General features: G+C 31.3%; 1 protein-coding gene across 1 annotated transcript in view; it reads left to right on the top strand.

The window, feature by feature from the left end:
- The first annotated feature begins 11,287 nt into the window (after window positions 1–11,287).
- Window positions 11,288–18,697, top strand: part of LOC143082639 (MAM and LDL-receptor class A domain-containing protein 2-like) — a 137,783-nt gene continuing 130,373 nt past the window's right edge. Inside the window, exons 1-5 of the mRNA XM_076258434.1 lie at window positions 11,288–11,448; window positions 16,604–16,750; window positions 17,158–17,420; window positions 17,893–17,983; window positions 18,409–18,582. Coding sequence (XP_076114549.1) covers window positions 11,397–11,448; window positions 16,604–16,750; window positions 17,158–17,420; window positions 17,893–17,983; window positions 18,409–18,582 — 727 coding nt within the window. The 5' untranslated portion in view covers window positions 11,288–11,396. The remainder of the gene's footprint in view (window positions 11,449–16,603; window positions 16,751–17,157; window positions 17,421–17,892; window positions 17,984–18,408; window positions 18,583–18,697) is intronic.

The raw sequence follows: 18,697 nt of genomic DNA, 5'->3' as shown, positions 1-18,697 counted from the left end.
TACTCTTGTTAAATTTTAAATTTGTGGTTCACATGTACCCTTCAAAATCCACTAAATTTCATGGTTCATTGGACAATGTTGAGTTTTTGTGGCTTGGTCTGTTTCTTAAATACTATTAGCAATAAGTCAATAATCATGATTATATTTGATGTATCATGATTGTGAGTTTTTGTCTGTCTTGCAGGGTTGATATGACCTTGACCTCATTTTTATGGTTCATTGGTCAATGTCAAGATTTTAAGGCTAAATACTTAGATGTTAATCAGGTGCCATTAGTTATAGGATCACTATTTGGTGATTGGAATGATTGTAAGTTGTCTGTGTGGCATATCTCATTACGCCATGACTTCGTTTTCATATATAAAACAATGATAAGTTTATGTGATACTTGATATAAAACCATAATAATATAGACTTTAAACATCAATTTTACGATAAGTAAAAAAGGCGAGACATCTCAGTATATTTACTCTTATTTGTATGCCCCACTTATGCCCCACCTACGATAGTAGAAGGGCATTATGTTTTTCTGGTCTGTACGTCCGTTTGTCCGTTCGTCCGTCCGTTCGTTCGTCCCGTTTCAGGTTAAAGTTTTTGGTCAAGGTAGATTTTGATGAAGTTGAAGTCCAATCAACTTCAAACTTAGTACACCTGTTCATTATGATATGATCTTTCTAATTTTAATGCCAAATTAGATTTTTGACCCCAATTTCACGGTCCACTGAACACAAAAAAATGATAGTGCGAGTGGGGCATCCGTGTACCGTGGACACATTCTTGTTCGTTCATATGTTAATATACGAACATGTTCACTATATGCACCCCCCCTCCCCCCAACCCCTTTATTCCACTTTTATGTTTAAAAGTTTCACATAAAAATAAGAAGATGTGGTACAACTACTTAAGGGGGAAATCGCCACCACAGACGAAATGACATAGAAGTTAACAATTATAGGTCAAGTTCATTTACCAATTTAAATTGTCATTCTAATCTTTCATATGAATGTTTCGTCTAATAAACAGCACACTTTAGGATTAGAAATGTTTTTTTTTCTTTCTTTTCAGTATGCTAAGAAGTTCAGAATAATACATTATTTGGAGAGGAATCATAGTGGTCAAGACTTCATCTTTAAGTTAATTTTATTGGTATTAGAAGTGAAGCATTAACACTCATTAAAAAATAACCAATCTTCAATTGGTATTTCAAAGACTATGTGGATGTTACCTGACTATCATTTGTATGACTTAAATGTGGCATTTTTCATTTGGAGACTCGAAGGCAAAGAATTGAATGTGACAATAACCTGCATGTATTTGAAGACAGTTCTGTGTGTGAAATGAAGAGTATTTGTTCATTAAATGATTTATACAAATATCTTTTTTACCTTCATTTTTTTTTAAACAGCAGAAAAGATTAAAACAGTTCTTTCTTTTTTCATGACTTTTACAGAATTTATTCTTTTATACCAAATTCTTTATAGACGTGATTCAAGAAATTCCACACAATACGCCTTTTGCAAGATTATTTGTAATCCTGAAAGAGAAACTCGATGGGTTATCAACATAGAAAACTACAGTTAACTCTCAGCCGTATGAAAATAAGGAGATGAAGTAGGATTGCCAATGAGACAACTATCCCTAAAGTCCTAAGATCAAAGAAAATAAATAAATTATAGCTAAACATGGATTTCAACACAAAAGAAAGATCACCATATACTGTGAATTCATTTATTTTTGTGGGTACCGTTTTTCATGAATTAAGGAAAAGTTACATGTTCACGGATACTTAATTTTGTGGTTTAGCCAAAAACTCTATATCAGCCTATAAATAAGTTGTTATTGGTTGATCGTTTAATTTCATGGTTCACCCGTATCCATAAAAGCCACGAAAATTGAAATCAAATAAATATTAATCGATCAAAGTAAGTTACATTCAAATACCATTGGGTACTATTAGCTACAATCATTAATTTTATTGACAGTTATTTGACGTGTTTTTTCTCTATTGTTGAGTTACTGTCACACTGTGTTCATCTTAAACCCCTCGTGAAAATCAAAACCTAGACTACTTTATCAAGCTATTATAGAACTTTTATACCAAAAAATATTTCACTTCTTACAACAGAAAACTCGAGGTATTATGTTACTATTGCAGGAGGTTCTTAATTATATGTATCTACATTTTATTTTGTTCAGTGACTGACAGAAAACATAATGTTACTTATCAGTACCCATTGGATACTTGTTAACACGTATGGGAAGTTAAGCCGCACTCTGTGTTTAGGGTTCACAGATGCTATACATCTGCTCTAGGTATAGTAACGTCCCCTACCATACGTACCAAGTATCCAAGTTTACTGGTACGTCAAACTGAGAGTGAGGAGGCTCAGTCTGGCTGAGAGTGATGAGGCTCGGTCAAAAACCTTTTGGGGATATTTTATCCCCAGTACCAAGAATCCGCTATTTTTGGTACAGAATGAGAGTGAAGTGGCTCAGTCAGCATGTGAACTCTGTAACATGCTTTTAAAAATCCAGGGGTATTTTATTTGTTTTTTATCAAATTTTAACAGGTGACGTTTTTACTGTTTTTATCAAATTTTAACTGGGGATAATTTTACTGTTTTTATCGAATTCTAACGGGGAAGTTTTTACTGTTTTTATAAAATTTTAAAAGGGGATGTTTTACTGTTTTTATCACATTTTTGAAGGGGAATGTTTTGCTGTTTTTATCACATTTCAAAGGGGGATTTTTTTACTGTTTTTATCACATTTTAATGGGGATGTTTTTACTGTTTTATCTAATTTTAAAGGGGGATGTTTTACTGTTTTTATCAAATTTCAAAGGGGATGTTTTTACTGGTTTTATCACATTTTAATGAGGATGTTTTTACTGTTTTATCTAATTTTAACTTGGGATGTTTAACTGTTTATATCACATTTTAACGGGGATGTTTTTATTGTTTTTATAAAATTTTAAAAGGGGATTTTACTGTTTTTATAAACATTTTAAAGGGGAATATTTTTCTGTTTTTACCAAATTTTAAAGGGGGGTGTTTTTATTGTTTTAATCAAAATTTAATGGGAAAGTTTTTACTGTTTTTATCAAATTTTAAAGGGGGATGTTTTACTGTTTTTATCAAACTTTAAAGGGGATGTTTTTACTGTTTTTTTTCACATTTTAATGGGGTTGTTTTTACTGTTTTCATCTAAATTAACTTGGGATGTTTTTACTGTTTTTATCACATTTTAACGGAGATGTTTTTACTGTTTTTATCAAATTTTAACTGGGGATGTTTTACTGTTTTTATCAAATTTTAATGGTGGATGTTTTTAATGTTTTAATCACATTTTTACATGGGATGTTTTACTGTCTTTATCAAATTTTAAAGGGGGATGTTTTACTGTTTTTATCAAATTTTAAAGGGGGGTGTTTTTACTGTTTTTATCACATTTTAATGGGGATGTTTTTACTGTTTTTATCTAATTTTAACTTGGGATGTTTTTACTGTTTTTATCACATTTTAACGGAGATGTTTTTACTGTTTTTATCAAATTTTAACTGGGGATGTTTTACTGTTTTTATCAAATTTTAATGGTGGATGTTTTTAATGTTTTTATCACATTTTTACTGGGGATGTTTTACTGTTTTTATCAAATTTTAAAGGGGGATGTTTTACTGTTTTCATCAAATTTTAAAGGGAGATGTTTTTACTGTTATCAAATTTTAACTGGGGATGATTTACCGTTTTTATCAAATTTTAAAGGAGTATGTTTTACTGATTTTATCAACTTTTAACTAGGGATGTTTTACTGTTTTTATCAAATTTTAACAGGGAATTTTTAACTGTTTTTATCACATTTTAAAGTGGGATGTTTCTATTTTATCACATTTAAATGGGGATGTTTTTACTGTTTTTATCTAATTTTAACTAGGGATGTTTTACTGTTTTTATCAAATTTTAAAGAGAGATGTTTTACTGTTTTTATCAAATTTTAAAGGGGATGTTTTACTGCTTTTATCAAATTTTATAACTTGGAATGTTTTACTGTTTTTGTCAAATTTTAAGGGAGGATGTTTTACTGTTTTTATCAACTTTTAACAAGGGATGTTTTACTGTTTTTATCAACTTTTAACGGGGAAGTTTTTACTGTTTTAATCAAATTCAAAGGGGTTGTTTTACGGTTTATATCACATTTTAATGGGGATGTTTTTACTGTTTTTATCTAATTTTAACTGTTGATGTTTTACTGTTTTTATTTTATTTTAACGGGGAAGTTTTTACTGTTTTGATCAAATTGCAACCGGAGATGTTTTACTGTTTTTATCAAATTTCAAAGGGGGATGTTTTTTACTGTTTTTATCACATTTTAATGGGGATGTTTTTACTGTTTTATCTAATTTTAACTTGTGATGTTTTAACTGTTTTTATCACATTTTAACGGGGATGTTTTTACTGTTTTTATAAAATTTTAAAAGGGGATGTTTTTACTGTTTTTATCACATTTTAAAGTGGAATGTTTTACTGTTTTTATCAAATTTTAAAGGGGGATGTTTTTACTGTTTTTATCAAAATTTAATGGGGAAGTTTTTACTGTTTTATCAAATTTTAAAGTGGGATGTTTTACTGGTTTTATCAAATTTTAAATAGGAATGTTTTTATTATTTTTATCACATTTTAATTGGGATGTTTTTAACTGTTTTTTAATCACATTTTAAAGTGGGATGTTTTACTGTTTTTATCACATTTTAATGGGGATGTTTTTACTGTTTTATCTAATTTTAACTAGGGATGTTTTACTGTTTTTATCAAATTTTGAAGAGAGATGTTTTACTGTTTTTATCAAATTTTAAAGGGGGATGTTTTTACTGTTTTTATCAAATTTTATAACTTGGAATGTTTTACTGTTTTGATCAAATTTTAACTGGAGATGTTTTACTGTTTTTTATCAAATTTAAAAGGGGGGTTGTTTTACTGTTTTTATCAAATTTTCACCGGAGATGGTTTTTTTTTTTCAAATTTTTACAGGAGATGTTTTACTGTTTTTATCAAATTTTAAAGGGGGATTTTTTTTACTGTTTTTATCAATTTCTATCTAGGGATGTTTTACTGTTCTTATCAAATTGTAAAGGCGGATGTTTTACTGTGTTTTTTTTTCAAATTTTAACAGGGGCTGTTTTACTGTTTATATCAGATTTTATCTGGGGATGTTTTACTGTTTTTGTCGAGCCTGCAACTTTTGTTGCAGAAAGCTCGACTTAGGGATAGTGATCCGGCGGCGGCTACGACGGCTACGGCGGCGGCGGCGGTGTAAGCTCACTTCTTAAAAGCTTTATATTTCAGAAGGTGGAAGACCTGGATGCTTCATACTTTGTATATAGATGCGTCATGTTATGAAGTTTCCGTCAGTCACATGTCCAATGTCCTTGACCTCATTTTCATGGTTCAGTGACTACTTGAAAAAAAAGTTCAAATTTTTTGTAATGTTGAATTCTCTCTTATTATAAGTAATAGGATAACTATATTTGGTATGTGCGTACCTTGCAAGGTCCTCATGTCTGTCAGACAGTTTTCACTTGACCTCGACCTCATTTCATGGATCAGTGATCAAGGTTAAGTTTTGGTGGTCAAGTCCATATCTCAGATACTATAAGCAATAGGGCTAGTATATTCGGTGTATGGAAGGACTGTAAGGTGTACATGTCCAACTGGCAGGTGTCATCTGACCTTGACCTCATTTTCATGGTTCAGTGGTTATAGTTAAATTTTTGTGTTTTGGTCTGTTTTTCTCATACTATATGCAATAGGTCTACTATATTTGTTGTATGGAATGATGGTAAGGTGTTCATGTCTAGCGGGCAGATGTCATCTGACCTTGACCTCATTTTCATGGTTCAGTGGTCAAAGTTAAGTTTTTGAGTTTTGGTCTTTTTATCTAATACTGTATGCCATAGGTCAACTATATTTGGTGTATGGAAATATTTTATGATTTTTATGTCAGTCGCGCAGGTTTTATTTGACGGTGACCTCATTTTCACGGTTCATTGCACAGTGTTAAGTTTTTGTGTTTTGGTCTATTTTTCTTAAACTATAAGTAATGGGTCAACTATATATATTGTATAGAAGCATTGTTAGCTGTACATGTCTGCCTGGCATGGTTCATCTGACCTTGACCTCATTTTCAAAGTTCATTGGTCTTTGTTTAGTTATCTTGGTTAATGTTAAGTTTATGAGACAGTTGTAATAAAACTAAGCTTTATACTTAGGACTACCAACATAATATCAATGATTAGTGTAGAAGGCGAGACATTTCAGCGTGTACACTCTTGTTATCAAATTTAAAAAGGTTTTACTGTTTTTATCAAATTTTTACGGGGAAGTTTTAACTGATTTTATCACATTTTAAAGGGGGGGGGGGGGGTTTACTGTTTTTTTTACATTTTAATAGGGATGTTTTTACTGTTTTTATTACATTTTAATGGGGATGTTTTTACTGTTTTTATCTAGTTTTAGCAGGGGATGTTTTACTGTTTTGATCAAATTTTAAAGGGGGATTTTTTACTGTTTTTATCAAATTTTAACAAGGGATATTTTACTGTTTTTATCAACTTTTAACGGGGAAGTTTTACTGTTTTAATCAAATTTTAAAGGGGGATGTTTTACTGTTTTTATCAAATTTTAAAGGGGTGTTTTTACTGTTGATATCACATTTTATCTGGGGATGTTTTGTTGTTTTTGATCACATTTTAATGGGGATGTTTTACTGTTTTTTATCAAATTTTAAAGGGGGGATGTTTTTACTGTTTTTATTACATTTTAAAGGGGATATGTTTTTAATGTGTTTTTTTTTTCATTTTAACTGGGGATGTTTTCAATGTTTTATCAAATTTTAAAGGATGGATGTTTTTACTGTTTTTTAGCTGTATAAGGCATGTCGATGTCAAATCAGAGACTTTAAAACTGGTACTCCGAAAGGAAGAGACAGGTGTCTTACTGTCTCTTCCTTTTGTCTTGGTGAACTAGCATCTTAAAGTCCAGATAACCCACAGGCCAGCTGGCTAGTACAAACAGACAGGTACTTTTGTATCATTTGGCATTTTTAAACTTTTGGCAATTTTTACTTTTGGACTTTTGACTTTTGTATTATTTTTTTTTTTTATTTGTTTTAAGAAATTATTAACACCCTTCAGTTAAATACAAATTGTGGCTGCATAATGGTTATCCAATGATAATTTCCTTTTCAAAAATTACATCACACATTTTGGCTTATTGTAACTTTGGCTGTTACCTTAGATTTCAAGAAATGATATATGATAACCATTTCATATCGAAAATAAAAACTACAATTCAAAATTGGCTCAATACTTAAAATTATTCCATATTTCATCTAAAATTTGTTTTGATCTTTTATAAATTGAAATTTCATTTCTTCCATGCCTGGTACTTCTTGATTTAAAATCTTTTTATTGACTTGCAAAGGAGTAGGTTCAGTAAGACCCCTTTTCAGCCCAAAAATATAGCAGTTTTACAAAATTGTTTAAATGAAAACTTTCAGTTATTTTTTGGAAGGTATAGTGCCTCTACTACATAAATATGGACTGTTTTTTGACAATACAATGCACATCTATCGGGTACTTGCATAATTACATCATGCTAAATTACTGAAATCTTCACAATTTCAACATTTTAGTTAAATTTTAGAAGGTTTCCGTCTTAAACGAAAGTTGCCGCATTCGTGTTCATTCTTGATATTGAAATGTAAGTTGTGTTAAATGATAATACATAACATATATAAAGGTCGAGGATGAACGCGGATGCAGCCACTTCCATTTTTTGATAAGAACCATATGAAAAGTGACAGTTTTTGGCATATTTGATAGATTTTTCATAATAAAGCTTGAATCTGAGCTTTTTTAATGACTGAATCAGTTAAAATATTTCACAAAAAATAATTGAATCAATTGAAATAGACATTTAAGTGTTTAAAAAGTGTCCAAAATCTTTCGTCAGATGAACTTAAAATTTGAGGCCAAAACCGGCTCTTACCTGACCTACTCCTTTAACATATAGGGTATCGAACACAAAGAGTAGGCTAACATAGGTAGATGAGGTTGGTATGGATTTGACAGCAATAAAGAAAGGGGGAATTAATACAAATTGAGAGGGTGAAGGTAAATAAAGTGAGTGGTATAAGAGGCTAGACTTGTGAGGATGAATTATATTGAGAGGGACTGAAAATGTGAGAAAATGTTAGTTTTGATAGAGCTTGATGTACTGGTCTAATGTAAGTGTAGTTTTCTCTTTTTGCCTCATGTAGTTTCTATTATCTTTAGAAAAATGATAACATTTTAACTTCTAAAATTACTACAGTCTAAAAATTTACAAGTTAACAGCCTTTCTTGTTACTGATTATGTGCTGTTTATATATAAACATTGTAGCATTTTACAGTGACTAGATAGAGTTGCAGCTTTTCAACAAATTTTAACAGCATATGCAGTGATAAACATAAGCTTTCTTTCAATATGAGAAATTTGGCTCTCCAGTCTTTCGAAATGACTGCTCAGCATAAATTTATAATATTTAAATTCTCTTTGTATCCTTGATTTCAAGTTTATTTTTCATTATCATTATATGGATTTTGTATCAGTTTTAAAATTTTGTATTTTTATTTTGCAGTTAGCTTCAAAACGTATATTTCATGGTAAATTTCCAATATATCCATATTGGTGAATCAATTTTCCCAAATTAAGTTAAGAGAGGGGGTCAGTGAAAAAAAATGTGAATTATCCTACATTAAACTTGATGTCGTCTCCAAAGCTTATATTCACCAATCGTTTAATATTGTTGCATTTTAGGAGATATGTGTCATGATAGGTGAGATTGTGATAAACGACTGAAGAAAACTTTGAAAATATTGGTGAAAAATTATTATTGACCCGTTTCAATTGAATACATGTTTAGGAATATAGAATTAAATATCAAGAGACTGTTTATTTAAGCCAGGATTCCTAGATGTTTACTTGAGATATGTAATTATGCTGATAAATGAAATAATAATTAAAGTAATGATTTAAGCTAAACAAATTCGAGTCTTTCTTTTTGAAAAGTTCTTCTGCACTGGATTCAAAATATGAAACGCTATATAGGATTTGCAATAAAATTGTGCAAGACCCTTGTAACTTTGTTGATATGTCATTTTATTTGCACATGTTTGATTTAGATATGATACAATTTGTTGATTTGTACTTATTACTTGAAGACCCTGAGGAAGATCAATGTTGATTAATGAGGTTATCTTTTTCAATACAGTCTCTACAGATGATTTATTCAATGTTTTATCTTTTAATTATTATTTATCAGAACGTTTCTTTGAAAATTTTTAATCAGTTGTGTCTATGCGGAGAACGTGCCAAACTTTGAAGACTTTCATTTGCAAGGTCTATAAATTTCGTCACTAGTTTTTCCATTGCATTTTAATCATTGAAATGTTGATGAATAATTTTGAGACGTATAACCCCTCTCCCTATTCAGTCTATCCTTACACCTCAAATTTCCTTAATGTCTTGTGATAAAAATGAAGGCATGAAATACTTGCCACTGAACTTAAAGCAATCAATCAGTGTATCAAATGTTGAATTCATTGATACTGTTTATTTGCTTCATGAGCATTGTCTTGATTTGCCTGATGTCGGCCGTACAAAAGTCAACCATTATGGTGTTCTAGTTTACAACACGGGTAGTATAGATAATACCCAAGTACCTGTACGATACCTGGTGAAATCTATATTGTGCATAGTACATACAATTACCTGGCCTAATTACAAAGAAATTAAACAAATAAGATAAATTACTCAAATGTTATACAGCAGTTTCATATACATGTATATAATGATAATATGATAAATTAGATTGATACGATATCCAATTTACAGAAATTGAGAAATAAAATTAATACAGCATACCCTAGTTTAATCTAAGGTCGCAGGATATTTAAAGACTTTTTATTGCTTACACTGATACCCCTTACCAAAACTAAATCAGATCCTGTTCATGAATGAATGTTTTAAAAAAAGATTTTGCTTTCAGGCAAGGATAGGATTTTATCTATCCTTTTTTATATCCTTATCGACACTGTACCCAGTACACAGAAGTCGTGATAAATTTCAAATTGTATAACTTAATTTTGTTACTTCTCTAAAAGATTAAATGTATAGTGGTTTTGATTTTTCTGTTTAGTTCTTTTGAATTTTGCTGCTTGGACTTTTCCCCTCCGGTAGACTTGAAAACTCATTTTGAGAAAATTTCTTCTTGTCTGTGCAGGATCTATATACGTATTCGATTTCTCATGTCATTAGAAGGTCGTGCTGTTTGTATGTTAATGAACCCCTTGAATCGACTCTTTGAGGGGTCTTTATCCCAACATCTTACAATTCAAAAGGTAGCCATAACCAAAATGACTAACATACTCTACTTTTTAGTAGCAGTCCAAATTTGCCGTCCTACATCCCAGTAATCCCTCATTTGACTTATTCACAATGGTTAATTTTATTAAAATACTTGCTACTGGAGCTCTCATGGGGGGGGGGGGGGGGGAGTGCACTTCGGCACTTAATTGCACTGTTTTGCAATTGAAGCACTGTTTTTTATTTGAGTTTTTTTTTTAAACTTGTCGGAAGTGTGTTCTCTTCCTTTTCACTCTATGCCTCCGGTTTGCTTATTGTTTTGTGGAAAATGTGAAGTAATAGTTGTGCAAATGATACAAACGGTTGATGCAGAGCTGCATTATGCATGTTCTTATCATATTGAAAATAGATAACATTAATATAATTTTGTTTTACAAAATTTCTGTAAAGATGAGTCCAATGTTGGTGAGAAAAATGATAATATTTATATAATTATTTACATAAATATATGTAAATGTACTGAACTAACAGTCTAGTATCCAAATTATTGCCGTATACTATGTTTTTATATCAAGTAAAGTTAAGGAATAAATAATTCAATAAAATATTTTTTTGCTAAAAGATAAATTATTTAGCCGGGGCGACACACACTAAAAATAATTCAATTTTGTTTCGACACAATTTTTGTAAAGATAAGTCCAATTTTGGTGAGTATTCTCCGTATTAAGTAAGAAAATGATAATATTTATATAATTATTTACATAAATATATGTAAATGTACTGAATTAACAGTGTAGTATCTCTATTATCAGAACCTTTGGCCGTCCAAAGACGTACCTGTATATATCGGGTAGATACTTCATTAAAACCATCGTGTTGTAACAGTTATCTATTACTTCACTTTTACTCAGCCACTTGCTGTGCTGAGTTCAGTATTATTTTAAAAGAGGAAAACTAATTTTAAATGAATTATTGGAATTTGTTTAATACCATATGAATTTATACGTTTGTGTTTTAGTGTCCATTGTGGCAGTCGGATTTCCGGGTAAGTAAAGAATACTTTGAACTCCATAATGGGAGTAATTTTTGGTTGCATAAACCTTTCACCCGACACCAATTGCACCAATATTTTTTTTTATCCCATTTGAGTCAATAAAAACATAGTTCTACATACTTAAGAATTTATTTGTAAAGAATAAAACTGACTAACGAATAAAGCGGCAAATAGTTGAATAACAACTTTGACAAACAATCTGTATTTTGCAATTAAATAGAATGCAATTTATCCAAGATTTTTTTTTTACATAAAGTCTAGCTCTTCAACGGTTTCCACTGTCTTTTTTCTTCTTATAAAAAAGTAGCAAAACCCAAGCATTCATGTGTGTGTTTGTTATAAAGAGAAAGAGAACAAAAACAAAATATTCAATTAATAAATTGTAAATTTTCTTAAATATTAGCATAAAGTTATGCTTGTCTAGAGAAATCAGAAAAGTTTGTGAAGTAAGCATGCTGACTAGGGAGTTATTTTACATCTGTATCTCAGTAAAGCAATCAGAATTTCTCGTCGAAATCAACCAATATAATTATAAACGAATGAATGAATATTTCAATATTTAAGTGCAGCCTAAATTATAACAAACATTATATAAGAATATACAATTTATCTTTAGCCAGACAAATGGGCTTATGGTGCATTTATATATGCGTTTCAATGAATTTTAAATGAGTAAGATAAGATTTTTTTATGTAAAGACATCATGATATGCACCATTTCCATGAAAACAAAGTAAGCTGCGGAGATTATACAGTTTTCCATCATTATTTCATTTGTCATGCTCAGACAAGAAATTACATAATAATCAAACAAAAAAGATTTTTAAGTTTCAGCGTAATAAATATCAGAAGAGAACAATTTGTTACAATGCCTATATTGGTGTATGCGTGTGCTGTTTATGAAATCTGCTATGACGGGCAGCCACCGTTATTAGAGGATAGGACGGCATGGTTTTAAAACAGAAAGTAAAATACTCAGTTGACACTTGTTTTCAGTAGCTGCAAACATTCAGCATTGAACTCGGCTGATTTTTTTGATTTTTTTTTGTTCTAGGTGGGTTTTTTTTTTATATCGTCTACCGGTTATTTTAGAGTTCAATGGTTTTCGATATTTCATATTATATAAGGCATTTCTTCCGGAGTCATGATTCTGAATACTGATTTTTTTTCTCACTGAGTTTATTATTTACTTTTTAGTGGTCAGCTGCATATACCGTGGCGGATCCAAGCGCGGCGGATAGGGGGGGGGGAGCCGTGGTTGGAACCCCCTTTTTTGGACGATCAATGCATTTGAATGGGGACATGTAGTTGGAACGGCGGGGGTGTTTGCGCTTTTTCATATGACATTTGCGCTTTTATTTTTGGACACTTGCGCTTTAAATCATAGGACATTTGCGCTTTTTAAAAATGGACATTTGCGCTTTTGCAATATTTGGTTTTAGGATAAAGGAGGACCACCTCTTTTATCCGGGCTTGGGATCGGCAGGTTTGACCTCGCAGAGTTAAAATTTTAAAAATCATTGCATAGCACATTTCTTAGCACATTGATATATGTTAAAAAGTTTATATACAGCTAAAACTAGAAAAAGAAAACATTCTTAAGACCTGTTAACACGTACAGTCATCACAGGTCAGTTTTCGCTTGATATCTGAAGCCCAAGACGATAGATACTTGAAAAGCGCAAATATCCGGTCAATTGAACACAAGTGATTCAAAATTTAAAGCGCAAATGTCCATAGTAATTGAAGCGCAAATTTCCTGTCGTTTTACAGGTAAAAAAGCGCAAACGTACTGTGCCCAGTTCGAACCCCCTTTTGTCCTGGGTTAGGAACCCCCTTTTTAAATGGCTGGATCCGCCCCTGATATACATATATAGAAATAAAGGGTTATCTCTGGGCAAGCATATTCTATAAGAATAAGGGTCTATATAAGCAGTTAATTATTTCATACTTGTACTGCTGCAATTTTTTTCTAATCCTATTCGACTTTTACAAAAGATGCATTGTAATCAACGAGAAGAATAATAATGTGTTCTGGGCCTACATTTTGAATTGCCTTTCCATTTATTTTACTTTGTAAGTTCATAAAGTAAAGTAATCTTTATTTAAAGTCGGGTTGCATATACATAATAACAAAAAACATAAGCTCTTAAGAGCTCTTTATTTTTTAACGGCTGAATAAATCGAGACTAGGGACTGGTGGTTTATATTTCAAGTTAAACAGGCAGTGGCCTGAAAAAAACCGAATTTGTTTTATACCGATGTTCCATTCAAAGAACCTGGGAACAGTATATAAGTCAATATGTATGTTCCTGAAAGAACTGACTATTATTTCAAAAGTAAATTTAACTTGATTAATTTTTTACTGATTTTAAAGCTATGTGATTTATTTTGGTAGATTGTATGATGTATAATCGAATTTGTATGCAATAAGATTTTTTACATTTTTTTATACAACATACATTTGATTAATTTCAACTGTGTTCAATCCACCATTTTCTACACAAGAAAATGCCCGTGTACAAAGTCAGGAATATGACATTCATTTGATGTGTTTGAGCTTTTGGTTTTGCCATTTAACGGTTTAATTATGGACTTTCTGTTTTGAATTTTCCTCGGAGTTCAGTAGCTTTGTTGCTATATATAGGTATATACAAATGAACGCTCAACATTTTTACTTTTATTTTCTTTTACAAATTCGTATTTTATGCACACATTTTAATTACTTTGCAAAAGTAAATAATAAAAAGTCACTCTTTATCTGTTTATAACATCACAGTCAAGTTATCATACGCCGTATGATACGGTGATGATCCATTTATGAAAATAAATTTACATACCGGAACAAGCTAGTTTCCATGAACGATGTTGTGCTCAAATTTAGTTTTGAAGGGAGGTAATTTTGCGGGAAATTGCAAAACAAAAAACAAAAAACAAGAACAAAAGAAGATTACATTTACATTTTGTAAGACTACTATTATGGGAACATAGGTTATGCAGGAAAAATCCAACAATATAAATGTACATCTACAAAACTCGCAGAATATCAAATTAACATAGCTTTAATGAGCTTTAGGCTATAATATCGTCTTGGTACCTGTTTTGACGCGGACCAGAAATGACGCACCAATTTAGTTTTGGGTTTTATATTTCTAAACAAAAGCTGTGACGTCATCGATAATTACTATTCATAACATGATGGTGAAGGTCATATGACTACAACATACATGTAGATGCCTCAAACTCTGTCCAGAAATGTTATTATTGCTTGAATTAGTAAAGATAATGCAATTTCCGCCATTTTATTAAGGTCAAAAACAGTCTACCCTTCCCAGAATGATTATCAGTCCTAAATCCACTTTGGCCGGCAAAAGTATGTAAGCACATGCTGCCCCAGTTTGTGTTTTTCAAATCATATGACTGTCATGTGACATGGTTTTACATTTAAGCGGGAATCACTGTAGAACAAATGATCGTCGCTTATATAATTTTCTATTGTTTATCGATTTTTTTCATTCATTGTACGAAGTATACATTGATAAATGTTTTAATGTCAATGTTGTTTTATGAATGCAATTATTTCTTATTTTCAAGTATATGGAATATATATGTCACTTTGATAAATTTTGAACAATTTTATATAAAATTTGAAATAAAATATAGGTTACATTTAAATTAAAGAAAAAAATTGTGTTGCTATCAACATGATCATAAAAGTGACTGTAAATGTCAAAATTTGTTATTAAAATTAAATTTGTTGAATAGTGTTAACTTTAAATTATCCGGATTGAAGCAATTTTTCGAACATCAGGTACACTGCAAGTGGTTTTTACTGGTTTGTTTATAGTGCGTCATTACTGGTACCCATCATAAGTTGACAGTCCGTTTGTAATGTTAGCAAACATGATTTTTATTGCTTTTACTGTTTCAAAAATCAACTGTTTAATGATTGAAATACATTAACAAGTCATCAATCTTTCATTCTGTTCCGTGTTTCTTTTTCTTTTAAATGGTAGATTAAATGCAGAGACAAACACAACGTTAGGTGCGTCATTACTGGTTCCTCGGGGATATGTCGATTTTAAAAGCTCACTATCTGAGCTTGTGTTACATATGATGATACTTTGTTTACTATGTATTGACAATAAATAAAACTTTGATTTGATTTGATTTGAACACAGTTAAAACTTCTATCTACAGTATCGCTCAAAACATGGTCTTGTACATGTACTTGTAGAAGTATGTACCCACAGGCACTTAATTGTTTCTGTCAATATGGGGTTTACTATCCATACCTGTACAAATTTTTTTTTCGTACGGGTATGGATAGTAAACCCCAGATTGACAGAAACAAGTGCCTGTTTGTACCCCATAGCAAAGCTGTAAAGTGCATCTGCAAGAGGTTGTGGGTTTCAAAAAATTGTTTTGCTTCTTATGGACATAGCATCAGGAACATATATATTAACCGTTAGATATACTGTTCCCAGATAGCATTAAGCATGGTAAGCAGTAAGAGCAAATGTACTAGTCAGAACAAGATAGTTACCATAACAAATGGTATGCTAAAAAAATGTATAATTTTGAAGGGAGGTAATTTTGCTGGAAATTCCAAGAATAAATATTATACATTTTGTAAGACTCGATCATAATTTATGCACAAAAATCCCCTCACTAGTCACATGGTTCAAGTTACATGTAGGTGTACTGTATCAAACCAACTTTGTTGGTATAAAAAAGTAAGTTGTGGGAAATGTCACCTGAATGCAGGTTTTCTACATCATTGTACATATGTCACAATAGCAAATGATCAAATATTTCTAGTGAAAATCTGTAAAAATCATTGCATTTACATTTACTTCATTTGCTTGCAAGAAAAGACTACAGGCAGATGCATAGAAATATGTAACATGATATGCAATTTTAGCTCACCATTTCATCTGTATTGAGAGGCTTGATAAGAAAAAAAGTGTCAACCTGATCAGTTCTCAATTACAAAATGTAAAACATACAATTAAGCAATCAATCACTTGACTTTATCTAAAACCCTATATCGTACTTTGATTATTTGGACTGTAAACAACATTCACGAATCTACATAATTAAATTCATTTCATGATTTGTTGAACATGTACTCTTTTGTTTTGCAGCTGCCCAAGGACAGAATCTCAACTGTACTTTTGACACTAACTTATGTTCCTGGACACAACTAAGAAATGACAATTCAGACTGGAAATTGAAGAGAGGATCAACTACTACAGCAAACACAGGTCCTACAAGAGATCATACCTCTGGAAGTAAGATGCTTTTTAGTAGAGAACATAATTTTAGATTACTGTCCTTAAAATTTCTTTTCTAAAAACTAGTTATATATAAATAACCAATATGAAATCTCTTTTACACATTTAAACCTAAAGAAGATTGCTTTAAAATTTAAAGTTATAATATTGAGTTATTTTTGTTCTGCAGTCAGTCTACGAATTCTCTATTCAGGGGTGTTACAGGGAGTCTAATTTCCCGTATCATGTATTTTTTGTAATTTTTTCCATCTTCCAACATCGTTTTCTTTCTTTTTCCCAGATCCCACTTTTTTACTCCATATATTCCACATCCTCAGTGTTTCATCCCCCTACAGCATATCTGCTTTGAAACATCAGCATGTTGAAATGTCAAAAAAGCTTAAACTTTATACTTCTATTTTTAGATGGACAATACATCTACTTTGAGACATCCCAAGGAGCCAGTGGATCTAAAGCCCAGTTATCTAGTCCACAATTTACAGTGCCTAGAAGACCACCATCGTGTTTCTCTTTCTGGTACCACATGTATGGAGACAGTGTCAACAATCTTAATGTGTACCTCAAGTCAGGCAACACTTTAGGCAAACCAGTCTTTACAAAACATGGTAACCAAGGAAACAAGTGGATTCAGGCAAAAATCAACATTAGGAACAAAAACAACATTAAGGTAAAAAATTTATAGATAACAAAAAATCTTTAGTTTTTTTTCGTGAGGAAATAGACAAATATGACTACAAGCTAGATAATACATATTGATATACATGTATTATGATTAAGTTTGGATTTACATGTATTGTAATTTAATAATGATAACCAGAGAGTAACCCTGGATTTCTTGTTAAAAATATAAAGGGACCCTTCACTAGAATGCTGGACTTATGAAGTAAATTGTTAACAGCATGCAAGATATTGCAGAATAAAAAAGAAAAAAAAACTTTTTGTAAATGTTCAAATTATATTCAATCATATCTTTAATGTGCATATAAAAAAGTTAGCTTCTTTCTACTGATATTCCATTCTTATAGTTAAAAGAGTTATTGCACATTTCTTCAATCTATCTGTCATAAACATTTACCATCATTTCAGTGTTTAATTTATCTATCAGCGGTATGTTGTAAGTGGTTATAATTCTTTTCCAGGTTGTTTTAGAAGCTGTAAAAGGACGTGGATTCCGTGGTGACATAGCAATAGATGATGTCATGTACACCTCTGGAATACGATGTCCACAAAGTATGAGCTAACTTTAGCCGAATTAATCATCTAATGTTTTCAAAATTCACCATTAAATGAATCATAGAGCACCATCTGAAATGACTTTATAATTTCATACGTTCGACATGCCTTTTTCGGAATTACCTTCATCAGGAACTGACCTCTGAAAGTCTGTGTAACAAAGCAAGATAAGAACAAATTGAAAAACTCAGTTCAAAAGGGCTTGACTCATCAGATATGCTATGACCAACAAAATAAAAAAAGAGAGCTCATAGTAAGACTTAAATATTGATCAATTTACCTCCAACAGATTAAAGTTGTGATGTCATAATCATCTAAGAAAAGCATTACCATGTGCCATTTGAAAAAATAAGTATCCGTAGGCTGTAGGACCATAAGAACACCCCTGATCCTGCTTTATTTATTTTACTTATCTATTTCAGATACTGCACCAGGTAACACAGGGAATACATCTATCACCTGTAACTTTGAGGATGATGCACTGTGTGGTTACAAACAGCTTACAAATGACAATTTTGATTGGTCGAGAACAACTGGTACCACATCTACTAGAGGAACTGGTCCCTCTAGTGACCATACATATGGAACATCAAAAGGTAAGTTAATTGTTATTTTTTGTCCACAAAATTCACAAGATGATAAATTGGTATTGATTGATTGTTGCTAGCATCAGGAATCTTCATGGATTAAAATTTTACAAGGTAGGTACTT

This window comes from Mytilus galloprovincialis, chromosome 7, assembly GCF_965363235.1.
Source record: "Mytilus galloprovincialis chromosome 7, xbMytGall1.hap1.1, whole genome shotgun sequence".
NCBI classification, from domain to species: Eukaryota; Metazoa; Mollusca; class Bivalvia; order Mytilida; family Mytilidae; genus Mytilus; species Mytilus galloprovincialis.
This window is presented reverse-complemented; position numbering and strand designations above follow the sequence as displayed.